Below are 12,169 nucleotides of genomic sequence, written 5' to 3'. Positions count from 1 at the left end.
ATTCTACAATGACAAGAATTGTAAAGACCCAAAATATCTTTATATTGAAAGAGCCGACGGGTCCTCTTTTATCTTTCTTGCACACATTCGAGAATATTTTTGGTTTGCTCACAAGAAAGGCAAAACTGACAGATTCATTTTGATAATTGCCTCGTGTGAGCCTCTGACACTTTGTGAGCTGGGATCCAAATTCTAATGCTCTCCAAAGGGAAGGCATAAAATATTACTGGGAAGGGGGAAATAGGGTTATTGAAAAGTAAACAGGAATAGACAATGAAGACTAGGCTTGAGCCAAGAACATGCCTGTTTTAAATTTAAAATTGGCTATAGTCCAGAGCCTGTTATATGCCCCTGGGTACCAAGAGGAAGAAAGAGATGAATATGAAAGGAATTTTTATTTAAAAAAAAAGTCGGCAGAACCACAATCCATAAGCTCTAAAACTGATAGTCTGTGACTCTCCTGGCCAGATATGTGTGTTATGTGACCCACGTTATAGTTATCGGCAATGGTGCTATTGTATTTTTCCCTCATACCTTCCATTTACATCAAGAGGCCACTTGTTTGAAATAAAACTAAATGTACCTTTGTCATGAACCTGAGTCAAACCATGGTTCCTCGTTGCTTTGTGACAAAACAGGAAGGTTTTTGAGAGCACTAAATGACAAACGGTGGGTTAGAAAGTGTAATGTACATGTGCTTGTGCACAGACATGTGCACACACACACACCTACATGCACACGCACACATTCACATCCATAGTTACACAAGAAACCCTCCTACCCAAGGTGGTGAGGATTGGTCAGTTACAACAAATACTCCTAGAAGAAAATGTGATGCATACGTGACTTATACATTTTAACTTAAAATATATCTATGTGTATTTATTTCCCCCATCTTTCGGTGGGAGGCTGCTGTTTTCTTTTCCCTGTCAAATGAGGATTTTTTCTAAAAGCTTTCCAAAAGTAAGTGAGGTTTTTCTTGAGTCGGGATCCGATGATCAAAGGGCCTTTACCGTTCTTACGTTAACTACAGGAGTCATCTGTCCCGTCCAGCCCCTGTTTCTGTAAGCAGAGTGAGGGTGTGGCAGCTGTGTGGCCATCTGTGTGCAGAATCAGTCTAGACTCTAGATTCTGCTTGAAGGCTTTTCCAGTTCTGTTCCTGCACCTGACTTGCGGGGATGTTTAGCAACCCCCCCCCCCCGACTTCATCCAGCCTTTCCAAAGGCTGCAAATTAGTTTTTATGGAAAGCACTCTCTTTTTTTGCATTCACCTTTCATTTGCTTATATATCATTTCACAAGATTTTTATAATTCCAATAACAAATGATACTTAAATACAGAGCTTGGCAAGAAAACTCAGTGGATGCTTGGAGCATTCATATTTAAGAATTTCAAACAGATATACGTAGAGCATAGGTATGTAGAATGTTCCCTACTTGATTCCTTTTAGCATCCACTGAACATTTGTCACTAAATTTTGCAGAGATTGGAGACGATGTTTATTTAACCCTGCTTTCCTAATCTCTAAAGAGCTCAGATAAAATTTGTGACATACTTCCAGCAATCTGTAGAACTTGATCGTTCATATTTTTTCACTAACTTGACCTCTGACTTCGTCTTCTTTTTCTATATCTTTTTTCTTTCATGCTCATAGATTTTCTTTTCATGTCTCATTATGCGGTGAGAGAACACCAATACTTTGCTAGAATGGCAATGTGGTTGTGCTTAATGGATGTTTGTTTTTGCTGTCGTAGGCTTAGAGTAGTCCACGTTATGCAAGATTTAGGTTCTAAAATTAGCACATACGGGGAAAAAGTACTTACACACCCCTGGAAGGCTCTGTGGGTGAGTCTAACACATCCTGCCAATAGAGGTCTAAAACCCCCAATTTTTCCATAAGCTTTGCAATAGCTCAAGATGACGTTGAATGTCAGATAAAGTAGTTTGGCTTGTTTTCAGGGGGATATCTGACAAAACATAGGTATGTTTAAAAAGACTAGAACGGTGTGGGATGGTCACACCCTGAAATAGGCTTGCGGGAGCAGAGAATTTTGCCCCTAACGTAAGGAATTTCAAAGCACATCATGCTTGGTGTTATTCATGTATACTTTCTTCCCTTCTGAATTAAGTAAGTCTCATCTTTCTGAGGAGATGAGAACATAAACTCATTATATTTTCATCATATGTTCATGTAGACGCACTCAAATTTTGAACCAGTTAAAAGGAAAACGGAAAACCTTTGCTTGCCTTTCCAAGCCAGGAAGAGTGTGCTCTTTTAAATTGTTTGACTTGCTATTTCAAAGAGCAGCTTTGCTCTTTTAAAAGTTTATGACCTAGTTCTTGGGTGGTCACACTACCGATATGAAAATGGACTGATTTTTCCATTTGGTTCTTAAATTGGACTAATTTCTTCAAACATTAAACTTTTAGAAAAATTTGTACAGTTGGATTATCAGGTCCCATTTTCCCTGTGTTACCTGGAAATCTTTAAAATAGGGGCTTCCTGTTTTATTCCTGCCTTTACACCTCTTAATAAAAGAGTGTTTATGTTTCACACATACTATTAATAAACTAGTAAAATATTAGTCTTCAAAGCAGAACTGTGCATAATATCTGTATTCATGTTTTCCTTTGTAGACAATCAATGCAAGACTGTTATTGTGTGTGTGTGTGTGTGTGTGTGTGTGTGTGTGTGTGTGTGTGTTTTCCCACCCAAGGCTAATTTTCTTTATTTAAGATGCCTGAACTGGAGGGGCATTTGGGTGGCTCAGTCGGTTAAGCATCCCAAACTTGATTCGGCTCAGATCATGATCTCAGGGTTTGTGAGTTTGAGCCCCTCATCAGGCTCCACACTGACAGTCTGTAGCCTGCTTGGGATTCTTTCTCTCTCCTCCTCCCCCCTCACTCTCTTTCTCTCTCCCTCAAACTTAAATAAAACTTAAAAAAATAAAAACATGCCTGAACTGGAAGAGTTTTTAGGTCAAAGTTGGGAATGTGACATTTGATACTTTTAAGTCTGTGCTCTCTGGGGACACTGGGTTGTTTTGAAAGAGACAGCAGTGCCTAATGATTTAGGGTTCAGAGTGTGGGCTTAGGTGAGGCTGCCTTCTCTTTCACTGACTTTTTCTGAACATGGGACCTCAGACTGTCTGATCACCTTGTACCTCAATATCCTCATCCAAAAATGGGGATTCTGTATCTCCCTCATGAAGTCACTGTGAAGGTTAAATGAATTAACTGATCTAAAGCCATTGGATCAGCCTTCATATGCTGCAGGTTCTCAGTAGATTATTATGAACGTTGACCTTGTGCGCAAGGGAACGGGGTCCACAGTGGATGCCAGTGGGTATCAGATGCCTGGTTGGAATGCAGCAGGAATGCGCTCTGTCTTTCACTGCCTCCCTCCTCTCGCCCGTGCAGGTGGCCCCAACCATTAAGGAGCGGATGATGAAGAAGGGAAGCCTGATGCTGGGCTACCAGCCCCACCGGGGGAAGGTCAACTTCTTCCGCCAGGTGGTGATCAGCCCTCAAGTGAGCCGGGAGGACATGGACTTCCTCCTGGACGAGATAGACCTACTGGGGAGAGACATGTAGCTGTGGCTTTTGGTTCCCCAGAGGCACGGGTCCTGTCCTGGGGAGGCTTTCAGATCCAGGGCATCTGGGGACATGGAGACTGTGGCCCTTCTGGTGAGAAATAGGAAAGGTGGCCTGGTCTGGCCTGTCAAAGCAGAAATGCTAAGCAAATAGTGTTAAGGACTCTTTAGCTGCCTGGGCACTAGTGTTGCTAGAAAGGAGGAAGTGAAAAAATGGATTTGCTCAAAAATTGTCTTTAGGACACAGCCTCGAAGAGAGTTTATTTAGTAAGTACCACACAGGGCCTGGGTTCTAAGCTTCGATTACCCTTTTCAAGAACATGTAAATTAATAGTTGAAAGCAGTGGTTCTCGAATTGGTGGTCCCTCCACTAGCAGCATCAACATTGCCATGGAACTTGTTAGAAATACAGGTTCTCAGCCCCGCCCAGACCTACCGAATCAGACCCTTTATATTTCAAGTGCGACTCAACATTCTATATTTGAAGTAGCTTTCCAGGTGATTCTGAGGCAAGGCAAAATCTGAAACCAGTGGTTTAGCGCAACCTTGTGAAGACTGAATAATAACTCCGATGTTTTGCCAGCAAAGAGATAGCTAATATTTCAGCGACCCCTGAGTCAGTTTGAAAATACGGCCATGGCATCTGTAGCACAAGTGTTTAGGGGCATCAGAAGTATATATATTTTTGAACAGAGGAACTGTTTAAGATGTTTACTTTACAAAGATGTATCCTTTATGCAACTGAATGTTTATTCTCAAAAGTTAAAATTAACCGTTATCTATTCTAAATTACTTAAATCAGAGATAAGGATAAGGACAGACACTTTGTAGCATGGCCTTTTTAATGAAAGCAATGGTACTAATTCACTTCCCAAAGCGCTTGTGCCATTAGCTTGGAGTAGACATTAGATACAGATGTCTCCAGCTATGTATCTCTCTCGGCGTGAAGGACCCATTTCTTATCTTATTCTCTGCATATAGGAAATAACCAGAATGAAGTCCAGGGTTATACAACATTCCCTTTATCAAGCTTTGAAACGTCAGTGTAGACTATTAAGTGGTTTATATTAGGCAGAGAATCTGGGAATTGGAGGCCTTTTCAGTGCAGACACCTCCTCTGTTCCTCTTGGGAGCAGGTGATTGTAATTCTGTCTCTGATCCTGATCCTGGGTTTCTAGGAGAATTCTATTTGACTAAGAAATAAACAGAATTCAGAGGTGTGGGTGCGGAGTTCCACAGGTAAGGTTGTGAATCTGATTAGAACTCTGATTTGGGAGGCAAAAAAGATTGAAGAGTATTAGACTTCGCATATTCAATAAGCTTCCATACGATATCGTCAACTGTGTTGATTACATTTTGAAGAGTAAAAAGCAGATGTGTACTATTGCTCTATTCCATGTTTTCACTTCAGGGTGTGTGCTTTCTCAATATCTCCATCAGTCAAAGAATATTTTAATCTTTCTCTGAATCACTTTATTCTCTGGTGATAACTGTGTGTGTGTGTGTGTGTGTGTGTGTGTGTGCGCGCGCGCATGTGTGTTTTACATATCTTGTTGCTTCTTTGTTTTAATGTCTATATGAAATGTTCCTGAAATTGATATTTGCAATAACTCAGGTTTCATGAAATAAAAAGCAACATTAGCGCCCACTGAATGTTACCGACTTTTCTATTCCTGTCATCTCCTCTTTACTGGGTTTTCTCAATGCATTTTAGAAGTGAATTGAGTTCCACTGGGATTTTAGCTAAATGATTGAATGAGTCGGTTGGAAGCTGTCTGTTTTTTAGCCAACACCTTGAATAAAATGGAAAAAGCAGTTATAGCAAAGTGGGGATTTGCCTCTTGTTTTGTCTTCTATCGGGAACCCGATAGCCATGGCCCAGCTCCCGTTGGACCTTTTCTTGAGAGATGATAGTTCCTTGATCAATGAAAAGAATAACTGTTACCAGATACTTTAAAAAGTCCATTCTTTGATCCTTCACATATTCAGATACACCACCCCCAATCATGTATTTGACTGAATGGTCAAGAATAATTTTCCAACAAAAGGTTAATTGTAATTCATTCGCTCCTTGAACATATAGATGGTGTGCCTAGTACATCCTGGGCAACTATCTAGGTGCCAGGGATATGCAGTGAATGAGACAAAGTGCCCGCTCCTCTGAGGCTTTCAGTCTAGTTGAGGCAGACAACAAGTAAATATGTAACAAGTCAGGTGGTAATAAGAATTTTGAAGAAAAATTAAGGAGAATAGAGGGGAAGAGTATGGAGAAGAGAGAAGCGTGTGCTATTGGAGAAAAGTTGGTTGGGGTAGGGCCTCTCTAATAAGGTGACATTTGAGGGGAGACTAAGGAAGTGAGGGAGGGGACCATCTGGGTGTCTGGGGGAAGGGTATTCTAGATGGAGGATATGGCCAGTGAAAGGCCTGAGGAGCAATATTCTTAGTATGTTCCAGGACCACTGTGGAGGTAAGCGAGGCTGAAGCAGAGGGAATCATGGAGTGAGTGGTAGATGACTACATCACAGAAGTATCTGGGAGTCAGTACACTGGGCCCTGTGGGTGGGGACTTAGATTCAGGCAGAAAGAACATTGGACAATCCGAACAGGGTATTGATGTGATTCAACTTCTATTTTAGAAGGGTCACTTTTTTTTTTTAATTTGAGAGAGAGAGACAGAGAGAGAGAGAGAGAGAGAGAGAGAGAGAGAGAGAGAGAGAGAGATGGGGAGGGAAGGGCAGAGGGAGAGTGAGAGAGAGACAGAGAGAATCTTAAGCAGGCTCCACTGTCAGCATGGAGCCTGATCTGGGGCTTGATCCCATGACCCTGGGATCATGAACTGAGCTGAAATCAAGAGTCAGAGATTCAACCAACTGAGCCACCCTAGGTGCCCCTAGAAGGATCACTTTGATTACCGTTTGGAGAGTAGGATGTCTGTGGTCAGGCGTGGATTCAGGGAGACCAAACAGGAGGCAACCACAAGAGTTCAAACAAGAAATGATGATAGTGTATACTAGTCGCAATGAGGGAAGTGACGAAAAGGGGTCTGACCCTGGAGGCATTTGCAGGTAGAATTGATAAGGTTGGCTGATGGAGTGGAGTATTCCAGGAGAAATGGGGGATTCAGGAGAGTTTCATACACTTTTAGTCTGGGCAACTGTAAGAAAGGAATTGCCATCTGCTGAGAGAAGGACTCTGAGGAGAGTAGTTTAACCTGTTTGGGGTCACGTAAAATTTGAGGTGTCTATGCCTCTGATGTAAGGAATTACTTTTGAGTCTCAATTTCAGGGGGGAAGTTGGGGCTAAAGCTACAAGTTTAAGAACCACCAGCATAGGGATGTTAATTCAAATTATGGGACTGGGTGAGATCATCTAAAGGTCTAGATCAGAGATATAAAAGGAGAGGCAGGGCAAGGACTGAGCCCTGGGACTTGAGCACAAGATGGAGAGGGCCAGCGAGGAAGACTGAAAAGGAGCAGCCAGTGAGGCAGAGGAAGAACCAAGAGAGTGGCCACCCACAGGCCAAGTAAAGAAACATTTTGGGGGGAGGAGGGAATGCCCAACCATATCAAATGCTGGGGATGGGTCAAGTGAAAACAGATTTCCTTTAGAATTGGCAATCTATTCATTATTACCGGCCATTGTTAAAATGTCTCACTGAAATTTTATTTGCTAAAAATAAGCATTTAAAATATAATTTTCAGTATTTCCTTTAGCAGTTAGTAGACTTGATTCAGTTGGTTGAAAACTGTTCAACTGGTTGGCATAGACACTTTAAAATTCCTGTTTTGGCTTTTGACATTTAACAATAGTTCTTTATTAAAAAAAAGATCTGGTAACATAAAGGGATTTGAACTTCAAGAAGTATCTCATTGCTAACTGGATCAAAGAGGATGAGATTTAGTAGCATGCACATGAAACCCCAATTAATTGTGGTTTCGTTGGAGGGGTTTATTTTTCTCTATTCAAAGGAGGTTCCAACATAGATAACCTGGAGTTGGTATCTTACATTGGGTTACCCAGTAAGAAGACACAGATAAGGATTTGAGAGCAAGAAGCCTGATCACTTGGTGAGCCCAGGAAGCACTGTTTGGGAGCCAGTGGAGTGAAGAAGGAAACCAGTATAGTGAATGTTAGTGAGCAAATTAATGCTGTGACGACTGTCCATGACCTCTGGGAAAGAGTGTAGAACGTACCTCAGAGGTGTTCCATCCGAGGGGCAAAGAAGATGGAATATTTAATGCATTGGGGAATTAATTGAATGAGAGCTGATCCCAGAAGTATTAGCTCCCTGACCATCCTGATCATACTTCCATGGCCCTAAGAGGTTTTCAAGCAGAGAATACAGGTGCTTACCACCCAAGCCTTGAGCGGGACTGGTGAATGTTGGGGAGACTTGGGAGGGGTGCTGACGGCTGGATGGTATCTCCACCCTATTGTCAGGGACCCCAGATCCTTCCATATTTTCACTCTGCCATCCTTAGAGATGGATTCATTCATCAAGTTTTGCTCATGGGTGTAATTTGTGCACTGTGGTTCCAGCCATCTTCTCCAACTTTCAAGTTGGAGCAGCAAGAAGCATAAAGAAACTTTCCCAGGAGCTACCCACCCCCCGCCCCTCTTCATGTGACACACTTTCTCTTCAGGAAAGAATGGGAAATACAGTATTTTTCGTCTGCTTGTTTTTGTGGGTGTTTTAAAGCTCTACATGTGTTGATGCCCACAACCATATAAGTAGTTCTGTTAGTAGTGAAGAAAAATATGAGGACGGGTACTGACAGGCAACTTGTGGTTCTTGCCACTGTGACACATGCATTGAGTGGCACCAGTTCTGAAAGCATTATTTTTCCAGAGAGCTCGGAAATAACCTAGGTTGATAAGGTTTGATTCCATTTTAACTGGAATCTGGTCTGGTTGGTCCAAGCTAAGCAGAGTCAGCCTTGCCCCGCTCACATTTACCTAATCCAACCGGAAATGGATTGATACAACTTGAAATGTCCTAATCCCCTTAACTCAATTAGAGCCAATTTTGAACAGGGAAAAAAAAATTTTTTTTTTAGATTCAATTTAACCTCTTCAGGACCAGTTTTATTTCTCTTAATCTAAACCGGTCTGAACTCACCTAATATAATCAGAGCTGGCCTGATTCCAGTTTGAAGCAATTTTATGTCTCTCTACCTTGATCACATTCCATTTGAGCTAGCTTGATCTTGTGGGAATTCATTCCAGCAAATTAGAAATGGTTTGATTTTGTTTTGATTTGTTTGAGATTTATTTTATATGGTTTAGTTCAAGAAAAATTGGATTACACTTGCTTAATCCAACAGGATGCATTAAAAAAGCCCCCTTTTCAGGAAGCCCCTGGCTTTAGGGAACCCATTCAAATAGCAGCATTACAGTAAGCGACACCTGACCAGCTCTTCAGAGAAAAATAATCCCACAGCACAAAGGACAACCCCAGGTTCAATTGGAATCACACATGGGGAAAAATGAGACCTCTCCGTCTCTATTCTATTTTCCACTCCCTTCTTTCCTGGCATGAGACTGGTTACGTGAAGCACCCTGACCCTGAAAATGAAGGCCCATGTGGGGACAGGTGTAGGTGGAGCGCCGTAGCTAAAAATTAGAAAAAAAATGTCTTCACTTTCTGTAGCTATATGGAGAGGAAAGAGTCATCGTGGACCGATCCTAGCAATCTGACTATGCCTGGCATCCCACAGTTACTTGGTGAACAAAAGCACCGAGAACCAGCTTGGTCTCAGAGGGCAATAATTATTTCATACTGTCATGGCACCTTTCTCAAATTAGGAATTTTTATTTTTTTTTTTTAGATTAGGAATTTTCCTGTCTCCTTTTTGCCTTGGAAGTTGGAGGGCAGCAGTAGAGAGGGTCTTTTGACTTGAAATATTAAATGTTTAGGGGCTTCTGAGTGGCTCAGTTGGTCGAGTGTCCGACTTTGGCTCAGGTTGTGATCTCGTGGTTCGTGAGCTTGAGCCCTGCATAAGGCTCTGTGCTGATAGCTCGGAGCCTGGAGCCTGCTTCAGATTCTGTGTCTCCCTCTCTCTGTCCCTCTCCCACTCACGCTCTGTCTCTCAAAAATGAATAAATGTTAAAAAAAAATTCAAAAATAAGAAATGTTTATAGGGACCAGAGTGGAGGTGAAAATAAATATTTTCTGAGTATTTGGTCATTGCATTGTTTCTCGGACCTTTTTGAGTTCCTGGACCACTGTGCTAATGCTTACTCGACAACTCCACCAGGGTGTCTCACTCAAACTCAGCAAGCCCAAAACTGACTCATGATTTCCTACCCCAACCCTACATTCATCTTCAAACCTGTTTTTTCGTCTGTGTTTCCATTTCAGTGAATGACACAACTTCCTATCTAGTGTAGCAAACCAAAACGTATAATTCAGGCTTGATACCTTGTGGGTCTCTCTCCCCCCACTGTCCAATGACTTAGCAAGATTTCTTGGGTTTCCCTCCAAGACATGTCCCCGATCCATCCGTTTATGCAAGATGTCTAAATTCCAGACATCTTTCACCTCTCCTCCAGACTATAGCAATAACCTCCTTGGTGTTATCCATGCATTGGTTCCGGGCTCTGTCTAATCTACTTAACCAAACTGCAACTAGATTAGAACACGGAACTGGTCCTATCTCTCACTTTCTGTTTGGTCTTAGGATTGACAACTACCAACTCTGCCAAAGACCTTTAGAAAACCTGTTGATCAAGCAAAGCTAAGTTTATTGGCTCTGTCGAGTACAGGGAACACTGCCTTGCAAGAGTCTTAGTGGTATCTCAGAAGGGAGAAGTTGGAGGATGGTATTTACAAGCTTCAGGTCTGTGCTCCGATGGCTCTTCCAAGGCAAACTGATTGGGATACAGTTAATCATGGGATCGTTTAGGCTTCGTGGGCACAGCAAGGTGAGATACTTGATGTAAGTCTTGATAAATACACTGTTGTGTGATAAGCAAGCTGTTTCTGCAGGGAGCACTCTTTTGTCCTGATGGGAGAGATGGCTCAAATGTTTGTCCGGATAAATTAGTTGGCAGGGTTTCCTAAAGCAAACAGGGAAGTTATTCTCTGATTTACAACCTTAACTTTCTGAGCGAGAATCTCCTGAAACGAACATTTAAATCATGCTGATGATAGTCATCTTGGTTCTCGGTCCTGGTGGTTAAGCTACACGGAAGCAAGTGATTTCAGTTCTCAGGATAAAGACTGAGTTCTGGCAGCGGCTGCCAAGGCTCTTCCTCCTTCCAATTCCCATACAGTTTCAACTTTGTGTTGCGTTGCCTCCATCCTGCTGAGAGCCAGAAAAGTCAGTGTTCTTCCAGATCCTTTGTGTCAAAACTTTGGGATGCAGTACTTTGTCTTCCTAAAATGCTGTTCCCCCCTTCTCCTAACTGAATTTCTGCACACAGTTCAGATCTCAGCTTGATTCTCAGTTTCTTAGAATAATGTCTCTCCCTGCCCAAAAGGGGATCTGCATCAATATAAATAATTTTCTTTTTTTAAATTTTTAATGTTTATTTATTTGAGAGAGAGAGAGAGAGAGAGAGAGAGAAAGATAGGTCATGAGTTGGGGAGGAGCAGAGAGAGACAGAGAAACAGAATCCAGAGCAGGCTCCAGGCTCTGAGCTGTCAGCACAGAGCCTGATGCAGGGCTCAAACTCATGAACTGAGAGATCATGACCTGAGCTGAAGTCAGACACCCAAACAACTGAGCCACCTAGGCTCCCCTTCTCTATAATTTTCTTAAACTGAATGTATCACTATTTGTAATCATGTATTTCTGTATACTTTAAAAATTAGACTATGATATACAGAGGGGGATTGGGACATAGTCATTGCTCAATAAATAATTGTGGCAGTGAGGAAGGTTGGCAGGTAAGTGCAATAATATGCTTTCAGAGATAACTTTTTTATTTAGGGGAGGTTTGGATACCTAAGTGTAAAACAATTAACCTATGCCTTAGAGAAAGCTCTTAAGTCACCCGTTAATCTTAAAACACATTGCTTTGAGGGACACCTGGGTGGCTCAGTTGAACATCCTGCTTTGGCTCAGGTCATGATCTCGAGGTTTGTGAGTTTGAGCCCCACATCGGGCTCCCTGCTGTCAGCACAGAGCCCGCTTTACATCCTCTGTCCTCCTCTCTCTTTTCCTCCTCCCCGGCTTGTGTGCACACACTCTCTCTCTCAAAAATAAATAAACATTTTAAAAGATTTAAAAATAAAAAAACCCCACATGCTATGAATTGAAATGTCAGTGTGTTACTGACACACACAGCGTATAACCGAAATGTGTTAGCGTATGTGCTCCTGCAGAAAAGGAGCCAAGTTTCCTCTTAAAAATAAACTTAGACTTGACTTATCTCAGAAAAACTTTCTTATTGGAATAAGAATAGTTTTGATTTCTAGATATTTTCTCACGAGAGTGAGAGACTAAAGCCACATCTACCTTAAGGCATCACAAGTTATGGTTTGGTTAATATTTCCCTAACGCTGCCTAATACCAGCTCACGTTAGCAATATTCTGCAATTCTGCCTGACTGCTGAGAACAGTGTAGGATAC

At 41.9% G+C, this 12,169-nt stretch overlaps 1 protein-coding gene across 2 annotated transcripts in view; it reads left to right on the top strand.

Annotated features, from left to right (window-relative positions):
* The window catches only part of GADL1 (glutamate decarboxylase like 1), a 166,438-nt gene extending 162,806 nt beyond the window's left edge, over positions 1-3,632 (top strand). For both annotated transcript variants that reach the window (XM_027040854.2, XM_053221555.1), the window contains one exon: positions 3,421-3,632. In XM_027040854.2, the coding sequence (XP_026896655.1) occupies positions 3,421-3,594 (174 nt within the window). In that variant the 3' untranslated portion in view covers positions 3,595-3,632. The remainder of the gene's footprint in view (positions 1-3,420) is intronic.
* The last annotated feature ends 8,537 nt before the right edge of the window (positions 3,633-12,169 follow it).

This window comes from Acinonyx jubatus, chromosome C2 (assembly GCF_027475565.1).
Source record: "Acinonyx jubatus isolate Ajub_Pintada_27869175 chromosome C2, VMU_Ajub_asm_v1.0, whole genome shotgun sequence".
Lineage (NCBI taxonomy): Eukaryota > Metazoa > Chordata > Mammalia > Carnivora > Felidae > Acinonyx > Acinonyx jubatus.
Note: the sequence above shows the minus strand (reverse complement) of the source record. Positions and strands in the feature narration are given on the sequence as shown.